A 27966-nucleotide genomic window follows, 5' to 3' on the forward strand; every position below is an offset into this window, starting at 1 on the left:
GATGATAGACTGTGTTCATGTCACGAATGCATACCCGGGGAGGATATAAGAGAGAGCAAAGCGACAGCTGTGAGAGTTGAACTGCGCACACGAGAGAACAGCTGCCCGATGACTGTGACTACATCGGCTCCCGACGCAACACAAAACTCGTCGCTAGCTTATCAACGGCATTTGTTGAGGCGCCTGCTCACTGTTGAACAGTTGCCAACGATTAGCACGAGCATTCGCATCACATTCTGATTCGTTCGATATTTGAATTCGTTCGGTATCTGAATTCGTTCGGTATTTTCTTCGGTGGGAGCTGAAATTTACTGCGAAATAATTTTGACTATTCATTATCCGTCCATGCCATGCGCGATAAAATATCACAATTATTTTGCTTGCAAAAAAACGCATGTAAAAATAATTCAGCAGATAATAGAGGTGGGTGGGTGGCAGAATGTGTAGGTGTATCGCCTAATTCTTATAACATTTCATTATACAAGGGGGATCTGAAGTGGACATTCAATATGTACACACGTTTGCCTGTAAATACATATATAAATATGTATACATGTATATAAAACTTGTGTCGAAAATAGCCACATCGTGTTGTCTATATGCAAACATACTTACGTATTTACATACAGTATGCATCAAATTGTTTATCAAAACACATTTTTAGTGCGAGTGCTGATATCGATACCCATTCCGTCAATCTCAGAGACTGTATGAGTTTTTATAATAGGCTCCTGACCGTTTTTTAATTTTTTTTTTTTTTCTTGTCTATTTATTAACCAGTGTCATTATTTTGTTTTGTGATTTTCTATGTGTCATGTAGGACATAATGTGCCAACAAAAGCAACGCGCAACGGGTCAATGTGTGCCAATGGGACTTTTGGGGCAGAAAGGCCCGAAGCGACAGAGACCGACTCATCAGGGACCGGGCGGATGCGGAAGTCGATGGAGAGGAATGGCTCAACGCAGAACGACACTGTTCACCTCGAGAGAAGGTAGGACGAAAAGCAGGGACTGTAAATAATGGTTATTCTTGTTTTAATTAATGAAAAATCATTCAATAATGGTAACTTTGAGTCGTATGCAGAGAAATATACCAATATAAGGATTGAGGACTCATCTATGTTTTTTTTTAAACAAATCTTTGAAGTTTACATACAAAATTGCCTTTTTTTTAGAGGGGTTGGGATATGTAAATGGTAGACCGTAGACAAAAATTGTTCCCTGCGGTGCTAATTTCTCACGGCTGCACACACACACTTCATGAGCATACCTTCCTTCCTTACCTTCTTAAATATACTTTTAAGCTCAATCCAGGGACGGTAACACTAGGCAACAAAATTTTTTGAGCAACTGGGTTCAAACCAACTTTTTTTTTATAAATATGGGCCCCATATGACACAAAACATTTTTTTTTCTATGGTGTACATGTTTTTAGACCCCGAACAGGGGTCATTTAGGTTTGTTTTAACGAATATGTGCGTAACAGTAAGAAGGAGGCGTGGCAGACCCTATAAAGTATATACATTCTTGATCAGCATCAAAAGCCGAGTCGATATAGTATTGTCCGCCTGTCCGTCCGTCTGTATGAACACCTAGATCTTAGAGACTATAAGAGCTAGAGACATCAAACTTGGTGTGTAGGTTCTTCTATATTGCAAGCAGATCAAATTTGTTTCAGAATTTAGCCACGCCTTCTTTACCGCATAAAAATCGACATAGAAAATTTCATATCCAAATTATAAGAACAATTTAAATGCTTGTGACACCGAACTTGGTATGTAGACTCGTCTATATTGCAGGCAGATCAGGCTTGTTTCTTTTTTCGATTATATAGCGGCCATAGGAACAATCGGTCGAAAATCAAGTTTTAGTATGAAAAACTTTTTTGTTTTATGAGTTATCATAACCAATATAGAATATGCATTTAAGTTATTCTTGTACATCCTTACCGAAGTTGGTTCAAATCAAATCGGACCACTATATCGTATAGCTGTCAAAGGACCGATCGGGCGAAAATCAAGTCTTCGTATGAAAAACTTTTTTGTTTTGTTGAGATATCGTAACTAAACTCATATCCATTTAATAAAACTAAATACTTTTTAATTTTTAGCATTCTTAGTTTTTTGTATTAGTAAGTACGAAGTCTCCGACAGTCGAGTTTGCTCGACTGTAGCACCGGCCCCCTATTTTTTAGATAATTTACATATTGGAGTGAATTTCGTTCGTCAAAAAATTGGATATTAGATACTTTGAGGCGTCAAGACTTTCGTCACTAGACTTCTACCTCGTAAATAGGTTTTTTTTTTGGTTCATATTAACTATAAAAAAATGTTGATAATAGAAAACGCAATGCAATTTCATATTCTACGTCATCGCTCGTTTGCTCAAACATGAGAAAATCACATGTTTGATGGGAAACTTATACTGAAGCGTAATACACGCTTGTTATTGAGTGATTGAATGTAAAAAAAACATGTTTGATCAGCCGACTCAAACTGAACTAAGCTTGACGTGACTTCACGTAGAAGACTGTTTGTATACACATCTGAAGGTGACAGAACATTTATTTGCGACTGTTATTTATAGCCACCCTGTCCCGATATTTTTAAGTTCTAAGATATTTTTAAATACAATGAAATCAAGAAAAATGTGATTTTTGACATTCCCTGGTACACAAGTATTAGAGTTATGATTAAATTTAAAGCATTGTTATCGATATTTTATTTGTATCTAAATTTTCTATTCTACAGGCTGGGCCTCTTCAGTGGGGTGGCTTTAATTGTCGGAACCATGATAGGTAAGTAAATTCATTCTGAAGTATTTTTTTCGCCCATAGAGTGCTCAATATATAAAGTTTTTTGTATTGATGATTTGTGCAAATTTAAATTTGTATGTGTAAATACGTTAATTTTTGGCTAAGGGGAAGATATAACCTCAATATATACATTTTTGCATTGGTCAAAATTCACGTTTTGGAGATATCTCAACCAATCTGACAGATAAAGCATTTAAGTCAGTCTTATACATCCTGACCAAAATTGGTTCAAATCGGTCCACTATAGCATACAGCTGCCATAGGATCGGTCGGTCGAAAATCTTGTTTTAGTACGAAAAACTTTTTTATTTTTTGAGATTTCCCAATCTGACAGAATATGCATTTAAGTTGGTCTTTTGCAATGGAAAGACTTTCGTCACTAGACTTTTACCTCGTAGGGAGGTTCTTTTTTTTTAAGATAAATTGATAGTCTTCAATGTATACAACTAAATATTACCCGGAAAACTGCAGCCGAGCGAGTCCGATTTAAAGAAACCGTTTTTCGCTTTTAAGCTACAGTGCAAAAACTAATGTATGTATACTATGTTAGTTTAAATCAAGTAATAACATTATGTGTTAGAAATTGATTTTTTACCGTTTTGATATTTTTGTTGCGTTCCGAACTAGCGTTTGTTAACAGCAATTAGTTAAACATTAAAATTAAAAAAATTACAAGTTAATATTATGACGAAAGAGAGCTGTACTATTAATCGCCAACAAATTATATAACTATTAGAGATGTGCACGGGCATTTTTGGGCTAATTTCGTGTTTAACACGTCGATCTTCCAGCCAAATAAAGATCTTTTGCGGGAAGCTATGATTATCAGGCCTGTTCCAGTTTTCACTAATCGGGCCTGTTCCGAATTCCGAAAACGAGTTGAATTGCCGCAAATCGAGTTGATTGCTGTTCCGAATTCCGCAAATCGACAAGAACTGTCGTGTTCAAAACGTGTGCTGTTGAGCGAGCGGAATCAAATATAAAGGCTACAAGAAGCATTAAAATAATTCTCTAAAACAATAAATTGAAAATTCAATTAACCTTGAACATTTTTAGAATCGTTTAACATTTTTTTCTTCAACTGTTTTAAGTTGAAGTATATTTTAAAAGATTTTTTTTATAAACATCTATAAAATACTGCATAGAAAACAAAATCGAGCAGCAATGTCTAAGCCGAGCTGTTCTGAATTTCATTCATTACAATTACTTCTTGTTACCGATACTAGCTCTCGCAATCGAAAGCTGCTATAGTTTACTTCAATTGATAAATAAAATTCGAACAACGAAATTGTAGTCTAATTTAGCTTCTATCCTGACCAAGTTTGGTTAAAGTCGGTTCACTATATAATATAGCTGCAATAGTGACGCTGAATCAAAAACTAAGTCTAAGTATGAAATCGTTTTTTGTTTTTTTAAATATCTTAACCAAACTGATAGAATATGCGGTAATTGTCTATAATGCGGTTCTTATCTCAAAAAAAAAAAACCCCCCAAATAGGCGGTGATTTATGATGAATTTACCAGTAAAAATTTGTTTGAGGTCTCACTTGGTTTATTTTTAAAAAATTTGAAATTTGCATACAAAATTTAATTTTGCATTGTTGTATTGTGCAATTTATCACTACTTTGTCCGTTTACCAACACTACTTCTGTAAGCAAATCTGGGTAAGTACCTAATTCTGACGCGCCCAATTTTTAGCCGTTTTCCAACACTACTTCGTACTGGTGTTTAATGCTGTAACTTTAAATCCCAAAGTTAAAGCAATTTCTAGCCCCAAAGCTTCTGATATCCAATTTTGTGACGAACAAAATTCAGTTTAATCTAAAAATTTTAAATGAAAATATAAAATAAATAAATAAAAAGCGAAAATTGGCATTGTGCACTGTGAGTAAAAAGGGTGAGCTTCTTTGTACATAAAAATTACTTTTTGCGCAGTGCCGAATGCCAATTTTCGCTTTTTTTTTTATTAATTTATATTTTTATTTAAAATTTTTAGATTAAACTGAATTTTGTTCGTCACAAAATTGGATATCAGAAATTTTGGGGCTAGAAATTGCTTTCGTCACTAGTCTTTTACCTCGTGTAGAGGTTTTTTTTGTGGGATATCAGAAATTTTTGCAATTGCTTTTTCTTTTGACATTGTACCTTTATCATTAATGCAGGCAAATAGTAAAATATATAAATTTAGATATTGAACGTATTTTATATTTAAAATATTGGTTTCTTTAATAATAAAGAAAAACTAGGGGGCTTCGCCCCCTGCTCGCTTTGCTCGCGTTGCTACAGCCGAGCATACTCTACTGTCGGAGTAAATACTCTACTGAGTTGTCACACAAAAAAAAATTGTTCATACTAAGACTTGGATTTCGCCCGATCGGTCCTATGACAGCTATATGATATAGTGGTTCGATTAGAACCAACTTTGGTCAGGATGTATAAGTCTTACTTAAATGCATATTCTATTAGTTTGGTTACGATATCTCATAAAACAAAAAAGTTTTTCATACTAAGACTTAATATTGGACCGATCGGTCCTATGACAGCTATATGATATAGTGGTCCGATTTGAACCAACTTTGGTCAGGATATATAAAACCAAGTTAAATGCATATTGTATCAGTTTGGTTGAGATGTCTCATAAAACCAAAATGTTTTACGTACTAAGACGTGATTTTCGACCGATAGAAAAATGTATTTTCACTTAACAGGTAATATCTTCCAAACCCCTCAACCAAAATTTATGTTTCATATACAAAAAAAAACGCGAAATTGTACGTATAACAACATATTAACAACATCGCCAAAATGTAAGCTGTTGAGGTTTCAATTTTAGCGGGATTTAGCGTTTTCCCGCTAAACTAGCTTTTTTTCAAAAAGTCGTAAAACAAACATTTCTAGATTTTCGAAAAGAAATATATCCCCATCATTACATTTAAGCTTCTTTAGCGCTTTGATGCAAACAAACAAACAGACAAACAAACTGAATTTTCATTTCATTTTGAGAAGTCCAGTAAAGTTTTCAAATTTATTTATCTTTTGAACCAGTTATCGGATTTGGGTGATTGAGGTATCGACGCGTATTTTTAAGTAGAATTTTTAAAAAATAAAATATTTTACCAAAAGACCCCAACAGCCCCATTAGCTGCAATCATTTAAATTTTTCCCCTCCCCTTACACCACCGTTTTTCATGACCCAAGTTGGTTAGAAAAATTCAGTATGCCATTTTGTAAGTTAAGACTAAACCTTTCGATCGGTATATTGCTCGATCTGATCGGACAGTCGTAGCAAATTTTCCAACTTAGCTGTATATATAGTAAGTCGCCTTTCGCACCCTTCGTGGTGCTTTCGTCACTAACGCGAACTGCCGTCCGCAGTGATTGAAAAATATTTCATCTCTTTGAACACTAATTGCTGGCCCTGAAAAGGGCCACTAGATGCTGGCCATCATAGTCATCAGGGTCATCAGGGACTTATCGTCTTCACTGAAATAAACTAAAATGAAATTAATGGACCGCATAATTCTTTTTAAAATATAGTTGCTCTCCTTGATGGTCGAAGCATGTGGCTTCTTAGGCATCTGCAGCTTCTGCGTCATCATCATCTTTCTTGGGTGGCTTCTTAGGCATCTGCAGCATCTACGTCATCATCGTCGCCCTTTTTTTATTTATTTTTTTTTTTTTGCCTGCGGCGGTTTTCTTTTCCGCCTTAATATCTCACCTCATCAATATGGACATCTTCATTTATAGCAAACTCATTGGAAGGGTTGTAAAGCTTTCCAATGGCCATAAAGACCTCATGGATCCTATCCGTGACATTTTTGAACTTCTTCTGGAACTTAAACTTGGCCAGGTATCCGAGATAGTGGGCCTTCTACCGTCCATATGGGGGATGTCGCCTCTCCTGTCTCGCCACAGTCGCTCAATGTTTTGTGTATGAGCACGGGTTCCTGGGTCCCCAAAATTCTTGGAGTGGTTAACTGTTTGGTGTTTATATCCTTCATCTTCCAAACAGTTGTATGCTTGCCAGCAGTCGGATATGATGGTAGTCCCATCGGCTTTGCTTCATCTATCTCTATTTTTTTTCCCGGGCCTCCGGTGGTAGGACGACTATTAGAAATGCTCCAATCGATGTAAACTTCTCTCAAGAAGCTCCTAAAGTCTAAAACAGACTGACGGCTCCATCGCATTTATGTTCCCAAGAATTCTGTTTCGCTTTTCGTGCGAACAGCGTCCCAAACAACGAAGGAGCAGATATCACCGATGCTCATCTTTGATACCGAACTGAACTTTAAGCTTTTTCTTCTTGCTTTTCGCTTGCTGAGTAACGTACGCACGGCAGCTAAAGAAAAACGACGTTCCGTCACGTGAAGCCAATCGGCACACCGCACCACACTTCGGGCAAATCTTTTCACTGAGTATTACGTTGTGACTCCGCAAGAAGTCAAACACAGTCACTTTCACTGAGTCTAAGAAACTCTCTCGCAGTAACATCACAACCTGTGCACGACATTTTATTAGAGTTAATGCTTTCTGCACGATTCCTTTACATATAGTGTTGAAAAACGGCTATAAATCGGGCGCGTCATAATTAGGTACCTTCCCAGATTTGCTTACAAAAGTAATGTTGGTAAACGGACAAAGTAGTGACAAATTGCACAATACAACCATGCAAAATTTAATTCTGTATGAAAATTTCAAAGATTTCTTAAAAATACACCAAAAAGACACCAATCTAATTTTTACTGGTAAATTCATCATAAGCCACCGCCTATTTGGGGTTTTTTTTTTTTTGAGATGAGAACCGCATTATAGACATTTACCGAATATGCATTTAACTTGGTTTTGTCCATCCTGGCCGAAGTTCGTTCCAATCGGTCGACTATATCATATAGCTGTCATAGGACCGATCGGTCAAAAACAACTTTTAGTATGAAAAAGTTTTTTGTTTTATGGGATATCTTATCCAAACTGTTAGAATTTGCATTTAAGTTGGTTTTTTACATTCTGACCAAATTTGGTTCCATATATCATACAATTGCCATAGGAAGAATTGGTCGAAAATTAACTTTTATAAAAGAGTACAAGAACTCAGGGTATCCTACTGGCGAGCGTGATTGACTGTAGCCGCAACTCACCGCGAGCAAAGCGAGCCGGGGGTAGGCGAGCGAAGCGAGCAGGTGTGGAGCCCCCTTGCTCGATTTAGGCGGCATAAACTCTAAATATAAAGCTAGAGATTTGAAATTTTTTGTGCACGTTAGTTAGACTAAAATAAAATTTAAAATTGGCCACCCCCTTTCCAGTCGGCTCTGGGCCAAAGATTCGACATATTGGCAAAAACTCTAACATTAAAGCTATGCACTTGAAATTTTGCACACATATTATCCATATAAAACAAGATTTTCGATTTTTGATAAAAAAAAAATATAGTAACAATAATGTAACAAAAAGTGGCTAGCTCGGATTTCAGACAGTATAAGGCATTTGGCGACTATGTGCCCGTAGATTGCATAGACTGCAAGGATCGTCTGTGACACCAGGTCTATATCCCAATGCGAGCATTTCGGTTCTGACCCGAAATAGTAAGCTTATTGTTCTGGTCCAGAACATCTCCTTGAAGTAGTTGGTGTTGCCTAGATCGTATTCCAAGCGCTTATATAGCAGTTGGTATGTAGCAGCGGTTGGTATCTCTTTGTTGCTCATAAAGTTCCTCCATGTGCTGTTAAGGGCTATCATTGCATCCTTTAGCAAAAGCTAATATGACTGTCAAAGCGCATATTAGGAGTCACAATGACTCCCAGGTACTTGTACTCTTTCACTTCCTGAAGCTCAACACCATCCAGGAACCATATTTCGTCACTGGACTTTCTACCTCGGCCATCTCGTATGATCATTACCTTGGACATTTTCATTGATTTCCAGGCTCCATTGGTTGCAGTACCTTGATGCCTGATTTATCATTTGTTGAAGTTCATGGGGGCTTTCTGCTAGCAACACCATATCATCTGCATACATTAATGTATTGCAGCGTACTCTACCCATTTTTATGCCTCGAGACAGGTGATTTTGCAAATCATCAAAAAATAACGCAAAGAGCAACGGGCTCATAACGTAACCTCTGTTTGTGTCGAAACATTCCGAGCCTTGTCCGTCACTCGTTTGGAGTTTGTTTTATTTTGCTTTATGTACATTGAATAACATTTATTAATTTTGTCGATACTTCCAAATTACTAAGCTTATATAGTGGGGCCCTCGTGTTAATCGTGTAAAGCGCAGCTCAGAAATCGACAAAGAACATATCCAGCTATCTTTTCTACTTTAGGTAGAATTTTGCTATGCTAGTCAGTGTGAAGATGCTATCAATTGTAGAGTATCCCTTCCGAAATCCCCCTTGGAACTCACTGAGTAACGAGTTGGCGTTTACCCAAGTGGTAAGTCGTTGCAGAAGCACTGATGAGAACACCTTGGCCATAACGTTTTGAAATGATTTTCCACGATAATTATGAGCTGCGTGGGGTCTCCTGCTTTGTATATGGGGAATATAATATTTTTCTTGCAGGATTCTGGTGTTTCGCCAAGGTCAAAAGCCCGGTTGTATGCTTTGGTAAGTTCTTCCACAAAGCATGGGGTCGCGTTCTTTAGGAACTCTGCCGGAATGCGGTCGATTCCTGGTGCCTTCTTATCCTTGCGTTTGCAAATAGCCTGTTTCACCTCATTCTCCGTTATATGGGCATCAAGTTCGCTATGATCGAGAAGCGGTAAGCCTTACTCAAACTGCATCGTACACTCACTTTCATAGAAAAAGGATTTGAAATAAGTAGCCATTTCCTCCAGTCCCACCTGAACGGGTTTTTGTGCATTGTTCCCATTTATCCTTCTTGCCAGTGTCCATAAGGTTTTACTGTCGGTCACGTTCCTTATAGATATTTGCAATTGGATATAAAATCTTTTTTTGCTTCCCCGGCAAAGGATTCTGTAGAATACAGTAGCTTGATGATATGCAATCTTCGTGGGGTTTTTATTATTCCGCTTTACAATCTGAGCAGTTCAAAAGACTTCTTACGCGCCGCTTCACAATGGGATCATACCATGGTTTCTTAAAGCCGGCTAAGTCTCCTAGACCTGTTCCTGCCTTTGTAATGCATTTTTGCAACTGCGAAACTGTGCGAGGATCTTCAATAGATTCAGACATCAGGGTCATGAGTTCTGCTACAAGACGATCCCTGAAAGGTCTAGCAAGATCAACTGCAAGGCAACTTGATTGGGCAACAAGCCGATATCTCATAAGACAAAAGATTTTTATACTAAAACTTGATTTTCGGCCGATCGGTCTTATGACAGCTATATGATATAGTGGTCCAATAATATAAATTAATAATAAAAAAAAAAAATTGACATTGTGCACTGTGCGCAAAAGGGTCAGGTTCTTTGTACATAAAAATTACTTTTTGAGCAGTGCCGAATGCCAATTTTCGTTTTATTTTTTATTAATTTATATTTTTATTTAATTTTTTATATTAAACTGAATGTTGTTCGTAACAAAATTGTCACTAGACTTTTACCTCGTGTAGAGTATTTTTTGTGGGATATCAGAAATTTTTGCAATTGCTTTTGCTTTGACATTGTAACTATATCATTAATGCAGGCAAATAGTAAACTATATAAATTTAGTTGTTGAATTTCTATCATATTTAAAAAAAAAAATTTTTTAATTATAAAGAAAACTAGAAGGCTCCACAGCATGCTTGCTTCGCTCGCATTGCTACAGTCAAGCATACTGTCGGAGACGCCGTACTTACTTTTTTCGCCCGATCGGTCCTATGACAGCTTTATGATATAGTGGTTGGATTTGAACCAACTTTGGAAAGGATATATAAAACCAAGTTAAATGCATATTGTATTAGTTTGGTTAAGATTTCTCATAAAACAAAAAAGTTTTTCACAGTAGAACTTGATTCCCGATTGATCCGATTGATATGATATAGTGGTCCGATATGAACCATCTTCGGTCAGGATGTATAAAACTAATTTAAATGCATTTGCTATCAACTTGGTTAAAATATCGTGGGGTATAGTTCAATTTTAGCGGGATTTAGCGTTTTCCCGCTAAATTAGCGGTTTTTTCAAAAAGTCGTAGAACAAACATTTCTAGATTTTCGAAAAGGAATAAGTCCCCATCATTACATCTAAGCTTTCTTAGCGGGTTGATGCAAACAGACTAACAAACAAACAGACAAACAATTTTTTCATGTGTTTAAGAAGTCCACTAAAAATTTAACATTTAATTATCTTTTGAACTAGTTGTCGGATTCGGGCGATCGAGGTATCAATCGACGCGTATTCTTAATAAGAATTTTTAAAATATAAAAAATGTTAACGAATGGCTCCAACCGCCCCATTAGCGGCATTCATTTGAATTTTTCCCCTCCCACTTACACCCCCTTATCTCATAGTCCAGGTGAGTTAAAAAAAGTTTTAGTACGCCATTTTGTTAGTTTGGACTAAACCTTTTGATCGGTATATAACTTGAACTGATCGGACAATTGACAATTGTCAATATTAGCTGTATATTTTGCTAGTCGCCTTTCGCAACCTTCGTGCTGCTTATGTAACTAGCGCGAACTGCCGTTCGCAGTGATGCCTCATTTATTTGTAGGTAACTGATTTCTATATATAGCTTCTGCATCCTACCATAATGCAGTGCTTTAGCTCTTTCCTGATCGGATGCTTTATAAAGGCTTGAAGCATCCAGTTGTTGATGAGGATAGTTCTTCTATATCGATGGGTATAGGACAAACACTTTAGGTGAAACTGTTGCCTGAGTGTCTTGGGAAGCATTGAATGAGAGGCTTAAAACTTGAAGAAATGCATCGGAATTATCTAATTAAATAAATAAAATAATATTAATTTTTAAATTTTCTAATGGTTTTGGAATAGTCTGGGCTTCTAGATTGAATGTTGTCGACAACATAATCGGAGTCTTCTACCAAATCTATAAACTCAAGCAATTGTTCATTAAAAAATGCTTATAAATTGATATATTGGGTTAAAAAATGTATATTATAAAACACTGCCATGTCAAAAACGATTGGATTGGATATTGTACATAATGGTATATACTTTATTTATACAAATAAATATATAATTAACTTGTGCTGCGTTTTGTGTACATCTTTGTTAAGGAAGTGCGTCTTTTTTAGGTTGTATTTGTTGTGCATTACAATGTTAAGGTAAAGTTTTAAGTGTTTCCCCCCGGTTGCCACCAAAGTAAATGTAAATCCTGTTATTTATTAATATTTCAAGATTATTAAAATGATGATGAACATTAGCCTGGCCGCGGCTTGTATGAAATTTCTTCAAGTTGGTGATATCAATGAGCGCCGGGCTGAAAAATAATAAATTAAGTTTTTTAGCTTACATTTGGGCGATTTATGACAAAACGGCTCTAACGATTTTTATTAAATTTTAGTTGTAGAAGATTAGTTTCGTTTTTTGGTATATAAAACCTTAATTTTGGTTGAGAGGTTTGGAAGATATTAACTGTCAACTGCTGAGGACAGCAGCAACAAGGCAGGCGTAGCAGCCAGAGCTTGAGAGTGTATAGCTGACAGCTTTGCGTTGCACAAATAACCAGTGCTGCCAGACAGTTGTTTTATTTTTCGTTGCTGAAATATCCAGCGCTGCCAGGCAGTTTTGTGCTGAAATATCCAGTATTGCCAGACCGTTTAGTTTTGTTTTTAGACGATTTTTATTTTTAAATATGAAAGAATTTCAACTAATAAATTTACATACTTTTCTATCTGCCTGCATTAATGATAAAGTTACAATGTCAAAAGCAAAGCAATTGCAAAAATTTCTGATATCTTTATATAGTAACATAATTGAAGCCCACAATTTAATTAAATAATATAATTGAATCCAAAGAATTAAAAAGATAAATTTACTAAAAACATAAATTTACACAGTAAATTTTTTAAAAAATAAAAATTATATAGAATTTTCCGGGAATCGAACCAGCAACAAAATTGCAACAAAAATTTAAAATGATAGAGGCTTAACGTGTTGAGCCACTCTTGTACTCCTGCGTTCAACCTCCCAAGGCAGGAGTCGAACCCACGAGCACTGTCCGACTCCGCGACTGAGTACACTGCGCCACGGAAGCCCACGTCTGATTGGACGCCTATTTGAAATATAATATGTTAATACAATTTTTTATTTTATCAAGTTATTCAAGTTATAATTACTGCCAACGCGCCATCATCGAATCAAACAGCAAAATTTATTATTTTAATATCTTCGCTATTTACTGTCCGATCGGAATGAAATTTATCTAGGACACATTTCTCTTCGTCTGTGCAAAATCTGGAATCTCTAGCTTTTTAATTGTTCTTACCATTTGAATATGAAATTTTCTATGTCGATTTTTAGGCGGTAAAGGGGGCGAAGCCAAATTTTGAAGCAAACTTGATCTGCTTGCAATATAGAGGAACCTACAGCTCTAGCTCTTATAGTCTCTGAGATCTAGGCGCTCATACAGACGGACAGGCAGACAGACAGACGTCCATTGCCATACCGACTTGGATATTGATGCTGATCAAGAATATATATACTCTATAGGGTCTGCCACGCCTCTTTCTGCCTGATACGCAAATATTCGTTCAAACAAACCCAATAGACCTCTGTAGTTTTTTTTAAGTACGGGGTCTAAATATAGTTATTGTATGAAAACTTCTTTGTTTCTAAAGATATCTTAACCAAACTCACAGGCTGTTACAACCTGACCAAATTAGGTCACAATCGCGTTACTATATCATATAGCTGTCATAGGAACAATCGGGTTCACTTAACCTTTAGTATGAAAGACTTTTTTGTTTCTAAAGATAACCAAACTCACAGATTGTATATTTGGGTTGGTCTGTTACACCCCAACCAAATTTGGTCAAAATCGAACTACTATATCATATAGCTTTCATAGGACCGATCTGCCGAAAATCAAGTCTTAGTATGAAAAACTTTTTTGTTTTATGAGATATCATAACCAAACTTATAGAATATGCATTTTAGTTAGTCTAATACATCCTTACCGAAGTTCGTTAAAATCGGACAACTACATCATATAGCTGTAATAGGACCGATCGGGCGTTAGTATGAAAAACTTTTTGTTTAATGAGATATCATAACCAAACTGATACAATATGTATCTTACTTGGTCTTATATATCCTGACCAAAGTTTGTTTTATGAGACATCGTAAGCAAACTGACAGAATATGCTTTTAAGTTTGTTTTATACATCCTTACCAGTTCAAATTGGAGCAAGAAGTAGAAAATGTAATGCAGCGTCAAAAATTAGCTCGACAGAAATTCAGCCAGTGTTTTAGCTGGTTTGTTCGGAGAACGGATAACACAGAGTTGCCAGATCAAGAAATTGTCGTTTTTCAACACTGCCAGCTTTTAACTCGGGTGACTGCGAAAATATGGAATTGTTCAAACATTTTACGCCTGTCAAGCTAAAAATGGCCGTTATTCATTTGAAAACAAAACAAAGACGTCTTGTGTTTTTCAACCAGGACAAAATTTCAAGAACATTAGCTAAAACTGATACAATTTTTCAGCCCAAGTTATATAAATTATTAATTTTTATTAATAAAATTGAAAAATACGCTCATAATTTTTATGTGTCTTTGCATATTCGTCCTACTTGTGGGTTACACTTTTTAAAGATGGGCAACTTTTATCTTAAAATTTTAGTGTGAATTGTGCCTATATCGCACAGAATTGAGGTAGAGCAACCAAATTCGGCAGACAAGCTACCATGAGTGTGATGTAATTAACGAGTGTGTCCAATTTTTTTCACCCCCCCTGTTTTTCCCCATAATTCATAAAAACAATTCATTATACTCACATATTTGAAGATAAAACTCTCTTCTTGTTAAACAACGTTATCTATCACTGCGGACGGCAGTTCGCGCAAGTGACGAAAGGGTGCGAAAGGCGACTATCAATATATATAGTTAATATTGACAATTTGCTACGACAGTCCGATCGGATCGAGATATATACCGATCGAAAGGCTTAGTCCAATCTAACAAAATTGCGTTCTAACACTTTTTCTAACTCACCTGGATCATGATGAAATTATAATAGGTGGTTGCTTCGCTCTCTTTCGGGGCCACTATTTTGCTGTCAGCACTGAGAGAGTTTGACATGAGAGGGACGACAGAGATAGATATATAGAAAAGTTGTTTTGTTTGGCTTTCTATACTGTTCACTCATTTTAATTTTGAGCGCTGTAAAATAAAGAAAATCAAAATAAAAAACAATGACATATTTTTCTAATTTTTATTTATTATAATAAAATTTTTAAGAACTTCTTATTACCCAACAAACGTTGTTTTTGTTTTTGAATTTTCATTCTCTTATTTAAGTGCTTTATTCTAAATTTTATACGCATCTTAACCCTCTAGTGCCCAAATTTTCTTTTCCAAGAAAAAAATTATTTTTGGATTCAGTATGTATCAAAAGTGAATGTTTGTTTTAGAAAAACTTTTACTTTTGCACGGATCGAGTTTTATAGGACTATATCCTTGGACCGCCTAGAGGCGGCTTTGGGAAGGTAGGCCAACAAAAAATTAGGTAATAAATTCTTTTGTTTACACGTTTTATTATAAATAATATAAAGAAAGGCTCAAAAAACAAATAAAATAACAATTAAAACTAAAGTTACTTAAATTCACAAAGCTTCAAATATTTGTGTACAAAAAGTTTTATTACTTATTTGTTATGAAAATTATAGAAACAGACTTTTTTCTGGGAAAAGCACAGGTTTATATTACATTTACGGCAGACAATTTGAGTTACGGAAGTACAACCAGGAAGCTTACAGGTTTTTTTGTCAGCGCGTGATAAAAACATTGGAAAATGCTCCACGGTATCATAACGTACATCATTAATCGGAAGGAAAGTTTTCTTCCCTGTGGATTTATTTTCCTTTCCATGAACTTCTCCGTCCGTATCAATGTCAAAATCAATTAAATTTAAAATTTTTTCAATCTCCACGTCGGAAAGAGCTGATAGCTTATTCACTTGTCTTCGTTCCATGTCTACTGAAGCAATTATTTGTACTTAAATATGTCATAGGTTGTTCCACTTTCAAACTTACCTTATAATTTTTTTTCCCGAATTGTCTCAAGACCGCCTCTAGACGGGATACCTTATAAAAGCAATAGAAAGCTAGCGAAAACTTATTTTTAATGTGGGTATCGTATTTTGAGTCCTTGAGACTATCAGGAACACGGTACAATTTTTGTTTCCAGCAGCAAACTTTTTATAATATTTTTAAAAAAATATTTATATTTTGCACTTTTTACAAAATAATTATTTCGTCCGAGTTGCACAAATTTTCTGCTTCAAATGACTACAGCAGCTTGCGAAAGCTCTAGTATGTATTCCAAACGCAACGAACTTAATTTTTGGACTTTCCCGAATTAGAAAAAACCCAAACCCGAGTCAAAAGGAATGAAAAGAATAAAATAACGGTGTTTTTAACCTTACCCGTCTAGAGGCGGTCTTGGGCACTAGAGGGTTAAAATAAAATTATTTTATTTGACTATTTAATTCTATGTACATTGCGTTTTTAACAAGGTCATCTATAAGAAGCTTTCTATATGACAAAGTTTCCCCATTTAATATATTAAAAACAGATTCTAAACCTTTCAGCCTAGAAACAAATAAATTTGAAGGCTTGGTCAGGCCGCCAGCTGATACCATATCAATATAGGTTAATGCTTGATTTTCTTTATCAGTATCATCAAGCAAAAATCTGTTGCCTAGGATCTCAGTGCTTCTTGCTAATTATGAGTGCATATATAAATGGATTATATTATAAAATCGTTTTTAAGAGCTAACATAAAACACAAATCATACTTAACAAACACGAGGACATGGACGTAGAAAACATAGAAACGCTAATTGCTAAAAACGTTAACTGTAGCTAAATATATAATTAAAATTAAGTAAATGTACCCAAACCATTACCTAATAAATACTTGCGTAGTCGATACTTAAATTTCATTGGACTTGGGTGTTCATGTAATCCGCCCTTTGATCGTATAGCGCCGAAAAGGTGCTCTAATTGATCTTGCGATATCCTATTTGTTATTAGGTAATCCATGCCATATTTTGTGCTTACATAATTATACAAACCATCCAATGAATTATTGCTGACAATCACTCCCTTTTGAAAGGGAAGTCGGTACTTGGAGCTCGCTACTATCAAAGTGGACATGATAGCAGTCATCTCACTCAAAATCTTCCGTTGCTCACTTAAAGCTTTCCCGAACGGCTGCTTGGTCGGAATTGAGTTAGCTGTCGAAAGTCTTACATTAAAAATGTCGAACCAATCGTTGGCCAGCTGGATGAAGTCTGCTGTTTCACAGGCATTATAAATTTCCAATCCGCGATGATGACAGCGACGAATGGCACTTGCTGTGGTATTTGCTGGCAGTTGAGTTGCCAATTTTACTTTTTGTCTCCCAATGGACTTGACATTTAAGTGGTCTTCCGTTAACTTCCATAATATGGACAAATCAGAAGAAGAGGCGTGATTCCTTGCTTGCACAATTGTTCTTGCCGTTATTATTGTGTTGTTGACCACAAGACAAGAGTCGAGGAAGTGGTTTCTAATTAACTTTATTAGATGGGGAACATCAGCAAATACAAAGACTTTCATCTCCGCATTAGCTGGATGCTCAAACCATTTTTTTTCTAAAAAGTAAATATATGCATTATTTATACAGAAACTAAATTGTTTCGTTACTTCTTACCTGCGGATATTCCAAGCTTAGTCCATACTTTTGAATTCCCAGGACCCATATCAGACACCATTGCCACAACATGATAGTCAACCGAGTAGAGTTTTTTAATTAGCATGTGCAGAGTATCAATTGTCATAGGCTTGTCATAATCATAATAAATTGGTTGCTTCCACGATTTCCACAACCCCTGCGCCATTGCCACTTGCACATAGTTTTTCGGCTCTTCTACGGCTTTTTTAGTGTAATTGTATTCAAATGCAAAAGTAACTTTCATCTCGTCGAAATATAACACGCACAGTTTGTCCTCAGTTTCTCTGTCAATTGCTGTCTTCATAAGATCAAATACAAAATTTAGCGGACCAGGGTTTATTTCTACGGTTGCCGCCCATCTATGCAGGGCTGTCACACAGAGAAATGGAAATCCTTTCTTCAGGAGATGCCTATAAGCCCTAGGTCCAGCAGCGTGCAGACAAATTCCTGCTGAAATGTCTTCGGAGGTCCAATATACCCGTTCATTGCCATTTTCCAGCTTGTAAGGGCCTCCTCTATAAAAATCCGGACACAAAGTTAGCTGGTTTTTTAAAACAATTTAAGTTTTTTTCCAAATTTGAGTATGCACGATTGTTATCGATGATTATGCCGTGCTTTATGCAAAGTTTCGATAAAATCGTTGCAATTCTGGCAGAATGGTAAACAATGGAAAAGGCGCAACGTGATAAAATTGTGCACAATTTCTTAGAAAATCCCGATTGGTCACTTTCAAAGTTCGGAAAAACTTTGAAAATCGCCAAGTCAACCATGTGTGATGTTTTAAAACGTTTTAAGGAGACTCACACTACAAATAGAGCCAAACACCAAACTTTAAAACGTGGTTGTAGAAACCGTTATCTAAGAGCAAAGGTAATAAGATCATTGCGAGCAAATCCTGAATTGAGTGACGGTGATAGAGCAAAAAGACTAAAAACAAGCGCTTCCACTATTCGACGAATACGACTTTCCGAAGGTATAAAGTATGTGTAAAAAATCCTAACAGGTCGGATAAACAAAATTTAAACGCAAAAACACGTGCTCGTTTGCTCTACGACCAAGTTCTTACCAAATTTCAAGGGTGCATAATAATGGACGATGAAACGTACATCAAAATGAATTTTAAGCAGCTTGCAGGCCGAAAATTTTACTATGCCTATAAACGTGGATGTGTTGCCTCAAAATTTAAAAATATACCGATGGACAAATTTGGAAGGAAAGCTTTAATATGGCAAGCTATCTGTAGCTGCGGTCTGAAGTCGCGCGCTTTTGTAACAACATCATCAATGACGTCAGAAGTGTACGTGAAGGAGTGCATGCAAAAACGGCTTTTGCCATTTATACATATGCACCGATCACCAGTAAAGTTCTGGCCTGATATGCCGACGTGTCACTATTCAAATACGACGAAGCTGTGTTATGAAGCAAACCAGGTCGATGTGCTACCGAAGTGGCTTAACCCACCTAATTGTCCTGAGCTTCGTCCTATCGAAAGATATTGGGCAATCGTTAAAGGAAAATTGAAAAGGAGTGGTAGTATTGTGGAAAATGAGAAATCAATGCTGATTGCCTTTAACAAATACGCTGCGAAAGTGGACAGAAAATGTGTGCAGAAGTTTATGTCAAACATTAAAAAGAACACTCGCCATTTTATTCGCTGTAAACAAAATTTAATAATTTTTTGTAATAAATATAAATGCAAAGCATCCTCTTTAAATTAAACTTTATTTCATTAGAATCGAACAACAGGTAAGAAAGTTATAGCCTGATTTAAGTGTCCGGATTTTTATAGAGGAGGCCCTTATATTTGCTTTTCAGTGAATATATTTCTAAGCGAGTCTTTTAATGTTTCCATGGTCTTAATTTTGACGAGCCGATCATTTTCTTCTTGCAACTCCTTTATTTTTGATTTTAATCGCATATTTTCGAGTGCAATTCCGCTTTCTATTATTTTATTTCTGTAATATAAGCACAATTTCTAAAGATTCACAGAAATAATAGTTTAAAGGGTGTACTTACTCAGTTTGCGAACCAAAATCACACAAATTATCACTGACAATAGATTGAATTTCTTCCGTGTATAAAAACATCTCTTTTTGAGGAACTGCGTTTGGCTGATATATAAAAATCATCTTCATTAAAAGGCTTTACACAAATTCTATTGTCGGCTTCTAATATTGTTTCTGTTGCATTTATCCATATGTTTCTTTTATTTATGTCTCTCGGAAAACGAATCAAACTACTCGAATTTGAGCGACAAATTTTACACACACGGGGCATTTTTCACAACACAACTGCTTACGTTGACGTTTACATTCGAACTGAGCAATCGTGGCCCCGAAAAAGAGGCAACGTCAAGTGAAGCCACCACCTATTATAATTTCATCATGACCTGGATTATGAGATAAGGGGGTGTAAGTGGGAGGACATAAATTTAAATGATTGCAGCTAATGGGGCCGTTGCGGCCTATTGTTAACATTTTTTATTTTTTTTAAATTCTAATTATGCGTTGATTAATACCTCGATTACCCGAATCCAACAACTAGTTCAACAGATAATTAAATTTGAAATTATTAGTGGACTTCTCAAAATGAGATAAAAAAATTGTTTGTCTGTTTGTTTGTTTGTCTGTTTGAATTAAAGTGCTAAAAAAGCTTACATGTGAAATAAGGCTTTTTAGCTTTAGCTTAGGCGTTTTCAAAACGGCTTTTACGATTTTTGTTAAATAATGTTGTGACGAACAAAATTCAGTTTAATATAAAAATTTAAAATAACAATATAAATTATTAAAAAAAAAAAAACCAAAATTGTCATTCGGCACTGCGCAAAAAGTAGTTTTTATGTACAAAGAAGCTCACCCTTTTTGCACACAGTGCACAATGCCAATTTTCGTAATTTTTTTGATTAGTTTATATTTTTATTTAAAATTTTTATATTAAACTGAATTTTGTTCGTCACAAAATTGGATATCAGAAATTTTGGGGCTAGAATTTGCTTTCGTCACTAGACTTTCACCTCGTGTAGAGGTTTTTTTGTGGGATTATTTTAATACCCTGAGCACATTAAAAAAGGGGGAAAAAAGGGTATTATGTGTTTGGCAGAATGTATGTAACAGTCAGAAAGAAGTGTGGCAGACCCCATAAAGTATATATGATCAGGATCAACAGCCGAGTCGATCTAGGCCTGTCCGTCTGTTTGAACGCGTCGATCTCAGAGACTATAAGAGCTAGAGACTTCGAATTTGGTATGTAGATTTCTGGATACCATACGCTGGAAAAGTTTGTTTCCAAGTTTAGATATCACGCCCCCTTCGCCCACAAATCGCACAAAATGATTTACAGGCGTAATTTTTAAGGTAGCACTCCTTAAGTGAACAATTAGTTGAGAAGTAAGCCTGTTAAACGACCCTGAAAATTTCAATGCGATTGACCCTTAAATAGAGAAGATATTTCAGACCTAGGCCCGAATATACGCCGCCTACTAGGCCATAATACTATTCCCCATTTACATTCGGCCATCCTGACCAGATACCCTCATTCAGTCTCTGCTCCGCCATTCAATTTTGTACTGACTGACTCATTGATCATTTCACAGCGCAACCCATAAGACCTAGGAATCTCAAATTTGAACACAATATAGCTGAGACAATTTAATAGTGCAATAAGACGGCGTTTTGCGAAATTCTAATTGCAAGGGGGTCAAATACAGGGTCAAGGTTTACACTTTGAGGAAATTGCTGAGTATGGAAAAGTTTGTTGGCTTTCGAGGCATCTCAACCAAAGTCACACAATATACATTTGGGACTGCCTGTTTCACCCTGACTAAGTTTGGTCAACATCAGTTACTATATTATATAGCTGCCATAGGAACAATCTGATGCAAATTAACCTTTAGTATAAACAACTTTTTTGTTTTTTTTTTTTGAGCTATTTCAACCAAACTCAAAGAATTTATCTCTTATCATGTGTTACACTCTGACCAAATTTGGTCAAAATCTGTTAACTATAGCATATAGCTGCCTTAGGAACAATCTGTTTCGAATTATCCTTTATTAACATGTATAAAGTTCTTTGACCTGACTTACTCACTCACTGACTTACTGATAATTTCACAGCTCAAACCATAAAACCTAGGAGGCTGAAATTTTCACACAACATTGCTAAGACAATTTTATAGAGCAATAAGACGGCGTTTTGCGAAGTATTAATTACAAGGGCGTCAAATTTGAAGTCAAATTTCACACATTGAGAAAATTACTTAGTACAAAAAACTTTGTTAGATTAAGAGCTACCTCAACCAAAGTAACAGATTATTTTTTACATAATGACCAAATTCGGTCAAATATGGGTTACTATATCTAATAGCTGCCATAGGAACAATCGGGTTCAAATTAAACTGTAGTATAAACTAGTGAGCCGGTGCTACAGTCGAGCATACTCGACTGTCGGAGACCCCGTACTTACTATGGCAAAAACTAATAATGGAAAAAATTAAAAAATATTTAGTTAACTTAAATGTATATTCTATCAGATTGGTTACGATGTCTCATAAAACAAAAATGTTTTTCATACTAAAACTTGATTTTCGACCGATTGTTCCTATGGGCGCAATATGATATAGTGGTCCGATTAAAAAAAGATATAAACTTGATTTGCCTGCAATATTGAGGAATCTACATACCAAATTTGGTGTCACTAGCTTTTAAATTGTTCTTATAATTTCGATATGAAATTTTTTTTTTCCATTTGTGGGCGATAAAGGGTTTGTGGGCAAATTTTGAAACAAACTTGATCTGCTTGCAATATAGAGGAACCTACATACCAAGTTTGGCGTCTCTAGCTCTTATAGTCTCTGAGATCTAGGTGTTCATACAGACGGACAGACAGATAGACAGACAGACGGACAGACAAGCGGACAGACGGACATTGCTATATCGACTTGGCTATTGATGCTGATCAAGAATATATATACTTTATGGGGTCTGCCACGCCTCATTCTGCCTGTTACGCACATATTCGTTAAAACAAACCCAATAGACCCCTGTACTTTTTTTTAAGTACGGGGTCTAAAAACGTTTTTTGTTTCTTAGATATCTTAACCAAATTCACAGATTGTGTATGGTATTTGGAACCACCTGTTACATCCTGACTTAATTTGGCTAAAATCGGATTACTACAGGGTACTTGATGAAAATTACCACATTAACAAACTTAAAAACAAACTATTTTTCCGTGTATGAACTAGTTTTTTTTTATTCATGTTAGTATATAAGACCATGGCAAATATATAATCCGTGAGTCTCGAAAAGATACCTCCAGAAACAACTGAGTTTTTCGTACTAAACTAGCTTAAGAGCAAGCAACAAACTCAACTATGTTTCCCCGGGTAGTCCTACATACTGGCCAGCAGACCCCAACAAACAACCAGACTTAATAGATTTTGCTGTGACAAAAAACATCCCACGCAATCTGATAAGCGCCGTAGCACTTTCGGATCTTTCATCCGACCACTCCCCCGTGTTATTAAATCTACTCCAATCCCCGGAATATGTGGAATATTCTAATAGACTCACAACACACAGAACCAACTGGCTCAAGTACAAGAAATACGTTAGCTCTCACCTCGATCTTGCTCCGCAGTTCAACATCGAAGCGGACATCGACTGCTCTGCGGACTTATTAGAATCAGTACTTGTTGCAGCAGCTAAGATCTCTACTCCACAACGCGCGCATGTGCAGACGAATAAACGTAAAACTAATCTTCAAATAGAACAACTTGTTCTGGAAAAGCGACGATTGCGACGTGAGTGGCAGTCTCACCGGTCGCCATCTACAAAACAACGCTTTAAAGATGCTTCACGCAGACTCAGCAAAGCTCTTAAGCATGAAGAAGCAGATGCCCAACGCCGCTACATAGAGCAATTATCACCAACCAGTACCAAGCATCCTTTGTGGAGGGCTCACCCTACGCTAAGTGCGCCGATCGAAACAGTAACGCCTATAAGAAACTCCTCAGGCTGCTGGGCCCGTAGCGACAAAGACAGAGCTAACACATTTGCTGCTCACCTACGTCATGTATTCCAACCAAATCCCGCAACAAATTCGTTTTTACTATCATCCTGTGTATCTGATAGTCCTGGCGAACCTGAACCACCTGAATTTCGTCCAAATGAAATTGTAAAAGTCATAAAAGAACAGATGAAACCAAAGAAAGCTCCAGGCTGCGATCTAATAACTCAAAAAATGATCATTGAACTTCCAAACTGTGCTATTTCCCTCATCTGTAAACTTTTCAACGCGATTACAACCATCGGCTACTTCCCAAAAAAATGGAAGAAATCGGTCATTATAATGATTCCCAAACCAGGAAAAGACCATACAATACCATCATCGTACAGACCAATTAGCCTACTACCGTGCTTGTCTAAGCTTTTTGAAAAATGCCTCTTGACGCGCATAATTCCTCATCTCAGAACACACAACACAATCCCAACACATCAATTTGGCTTCCGAGAAAAGCATGGAACTATCGAGCAAGTTAACCGAATAACATCAGAAATACGTACAGCATACGAACATCGGGAATACTGCAGCGCAATATTCCTCGACGTCTCCCAGGCCTTCGATCGAGTGTGGCTTGAAGGTCTCATGCATAAAATCAAATCGACGCTCCCAGTGTACACTCATAGGCTTCTCGAGTCGTACCTCTACAATAGAGTCTTCGCAGTGAGATGCAACACCACTACATCCGATGATCATATTATAGAAGCTGGAGTTCCCCAGGGAAGTGTATTGGGACCAACACTATACGTAATTTACACAGCGGACATCCCCATAAACGAGCGGCTAACAACATCTACGTTTGCCGACGACACCGCAATTCTTAGTCGTTCCAGATGCCCCATTGAAGCATCAGCACGTCTAGCTGAACATTTGGCGGTAGTAGAGAAATGGCTAGCCGACTGGCGTATTAAAATAAATGAACAAAAGTGTAAGCATATCACGTTTACTCTCAACATGCAAACATGTCCTCCGTTAGCACTGTCTAATACACAACTCCCACAAGCCAAAGAAGTAACGTACCTTGGCGTTCATCTTGATAGGCGGCTCACCTGGCGTCGGCACCTTGAAGCAAAAAAAACGCAGATTAAACTGAAAGCCAACAACCTCTATTGGCTTTTGAATCCCCGATCTCCTCTCAGCTTAGACTACAAGGTTCTACTCTACAATTCCACCATAAAACCAGTGTGGACCTACGGCTCGCAGCTTTGGGGAAACGCGTGCAGTAGCAATATTGATGTCATTCAACGAGCACAATCAAAAATCCTGAGGACTATCACTGGGGCACCATGGTATGTTCGAAACGAGAACATTCATAGAGATTTGAACGTTATATACGTCAAAGATGAGATAGCAAGACAAAAGGCGAGCTACAACATTAAACTATCCTCACACCCAAATCCTCTTGCTCAACGGTTAACTCGGGTTTGCAGTCGAACCCGCCTTAAACGAAACGACCTTCCAGCCCAGCAATAAACCCTTGGGGCACCGTAGATCATATTAAGTCAACATGACTGTTAGTTAAGCTTTAAATATAAGATTTGATAAACTTATTGTAAGTCTCCCTTGGAGAAGATTCAATAAATAAAGGCAAAGTAATAAAAAAAAAAAAAAAAAAAGATTTTTTTGTACTTAAAATAGCTTTTTTCAAGATCGAAAGGAAGTTAAAAATGAGAACGTTTCGTACTAAAAACAAGTACGTTTTGTGATATTTCTTTTTAATTGCCGCACCTTAGAATTCTCAACTGGTTCTAGCGACGCAAATATAACGTTAAGCTTGTATCGCTGGTAAAATCAGCACCTATTCCAAAAGGTCGCTTACAAAGAAAATACACCATTATTAAAAGGTATTTAATTTTGGTACTTTGCTTAATTTTAGTACACATACTAGTGTATGTTTTAAGATTAAAATTAATTAATTATGACAAGGTTTTGTACTAGAAACAAGTTCATTTTGGGTTTAGTTCAAGATTTTTGTGTACTTAAAGTAGTATGCTTTCGATTTTTGCACACTTTATTTAAACCCAAAACGTACTTAAAGTACCCCCGATAAATCGAATTTGAAGATTTCCGTACTTGTGAAAACCGAACTTGAAATAAGATTTTTGTTGTCAACTTTGGAAATTATGAACTTAGACAGCTTTTGAGATCGTTTGTACTTGAAAATGGCCTGTTGAAGTACGGTAATCTTGATTTTTTTTTCTGAGTGAATATCTTCTAGGGCTGTCGAATTTTTCTAAATATCGTATTGATAGTATATTTTGTTTTGAAAAAATATCAAAATGATATTTAATATATCGATTTAAAATATCGATATATTTGATATATTTGATATTTATATTATTTCCTTTTTTCTCTGCCCAACAAGAAGAAATGATACGATTTCTAAAATATTAAGCACACATAACATTGTTTATTTCTTTGTTTTTAGTAAGATACATTGCTTATAACTTTAATTTTAGTATATTATTATGTTTATAGAGCAACTAACCTGATTTTAACTTAAACCATAAGTTCTTACAACACATATTTTTAAGTGTTTCTACGTGCGACTTTATTATGTTATTATTGTGTATATACTAAATATTTAGCAAATCTTTGCATATTCAATGGCACTTAGTAGTTGTATATAGAACCATACGGTCTTGTAGTACATTTTTAAAGCAATAAGTGTTTATACGTATATTTAAAGCGGCGTAAAAAATTAGCGACGAGTTTAAAAAGCGAGCTTCTCTGAATCCCTGTTAACGTTAAAACGCATTAAAAAGTTTTTACAAAGGCGGTTTAAGGGAACTCGCTTTTAAAGCAACTTAATGCATTGTATAAACATGGTATATAATAAGATACATTGTTTATTACTTCGATATAAGTATGCAATGAGATACTACATTTTTTTTATATTCGATATAAATATGTTATATAACTAAGCGAACTTAATTATATAATTTTAAAAAAGTACGAACTTTTAAAATACGCTTTGCGTTATGTGGAGATCTGTCATTCGGCTACGAGAGTCACAGATGAAACATTTTATAGCGGACGCTAGCCGCTCCGAAGGCACTGAGCTACCAGGGCTGATGAGGTATCTTGAGGCGATTTTATAAAGTCCCGGCATGGACGCCTTATGCGAATTCCAGAATTGAAAGGGATCACTTTACCATGAAGCATCCAGCAAGCTGAGATATAACTTCAGCTCACTATTTTCGGCGTCATTTTCGCTCGCTATCCAGACATTTGGACAAAAAAAATATTTCGGTATAAATATATCAGTTTTGGAAAAAATTTCGATATATTATTATTTTGATATTATATCAACAAACCTATTATTTTCATTATTTTTTAAAATAATTGAATTTAAAAGTCCTCCCTTCTTTTTAACGGCAATGCGGTATCTTATCTAAAAGTTGTTCATTCTTGCTCGGTGAGCTAAGACAGGAATAACCGAAATTTTTTCTGAAATGAATTGCTTTAGTTCATCCAAATTTGTTGGCTTTATTTTGTAGACTTCCTGTTTGCAAAAGCCCTAAAAAAAATTCGGTTGCAGTAAGACCAGGCGAACTGGGGGCCAACAGAATGTAGAGTTTCTTAAATTCAATTCAGTAAAAACATAGTTTATTAATAATGATAGGAAAATATAATTAAAATGATTAAATTAAGTACAGAGTTGGTTGCTCGGCTGGCTGCTGCTGCGACTGAAGTAGAGTTCGGACTAAGATCTATTGAACTGATGCCTAAAGTGAATGAACGAACTGAGCCCTGATTGTAGGTCATTGAGTTCAGTGAATAGACCCCAAAACAAAACGTTCAGTGAATAAATCCCAAAACAAATCGATCAGTGAATATATCCCAAAACAGTTCGTTCAGTTAATGGTTCCCAAGGAGGTTCGTTCAGTGAATAGATCCCAATACATTTCGTTGGTTGACTTGAATTCCATTATATCTCGCTAGAGACAACACTGTTTATAAAATATATATACTATGTATTAAAATTAGGATTAAATAAAAATCAATCAAAACGAACGAACTTAATGGGTCTGTTCACTGAACGAGCTATATGGGATCTAGTCACTGAACGAACGAAGATTAGTTCGTTCATCAAAAATTTAACTACTGAAGTAAATCCTTCAATTCAATGATCAACTCTAGACTGAAGAACGACTTCAATTGCTGACTGCTAAAGAACGATTGCTGCGGCTGACTGCTGATATCGATACGGCTGCTGATATGGATACGGCTGCTGATATCAATATTA

General features: G+C 36.1%; 1 protein-coding gene and 1 long non-coding RNA gene across 2 annotated transcripts in view; one reads left to right on the forward strand and one right to left on the reverse strand.

Annotated features, from left to right (window-relative positions):
* The first annotated feature begins 206 nt into the window (after nt 1-206).
* The window catches only part of LOC117794181 (b(0,+)-type amino acid transporter 1), a 90888-nt gene continuing 63128 nt past the window's right edge, over nt 207-27966 (forward strand). Inside the window, exons 1-3 of the mRNA XM_034634700.1 lie at nt 207-423; nt 821-992; nt 2751-2797. Of these exons, the coding sequence (XP_034490591.1) occupies nt 351-423; nt 821-992; nt 2751-2797 (292 nt within the window). The 5' untranslated portion in view covers nt 207-350. The remainder of the gene's footprint in view (nt 424-820; nt 993-2750; nt 2798-27966) is intronic.
* LOC117794188 lies at nt 23098-24143 on the reverse strand. Its single transcript, XR_004618381.1, has 2 exons — nt 23515-24143; nt 23098-23484 (listed from the first exon to the last, which is right to left on the reverse strand). It is a non-coding gene; the product is annotated as an uncharacterized LOC117794188 (long non-coding RNA).

Source organism: Drosophila innubila, chromosome X, assembly GCF_004354385.1.
Source record: "Drosophila innubila isolate TH190305 chromosome X, UK_Dinn_1.0, whole genome shotgun sequence".
NCBI classification, from domain to species: domain Eukaryota; kingdom Metazoa; phylum Arthropoda; class Insecta; order Diptera; family Drosophilidae; genus Drosophila; species Drosophila innubila.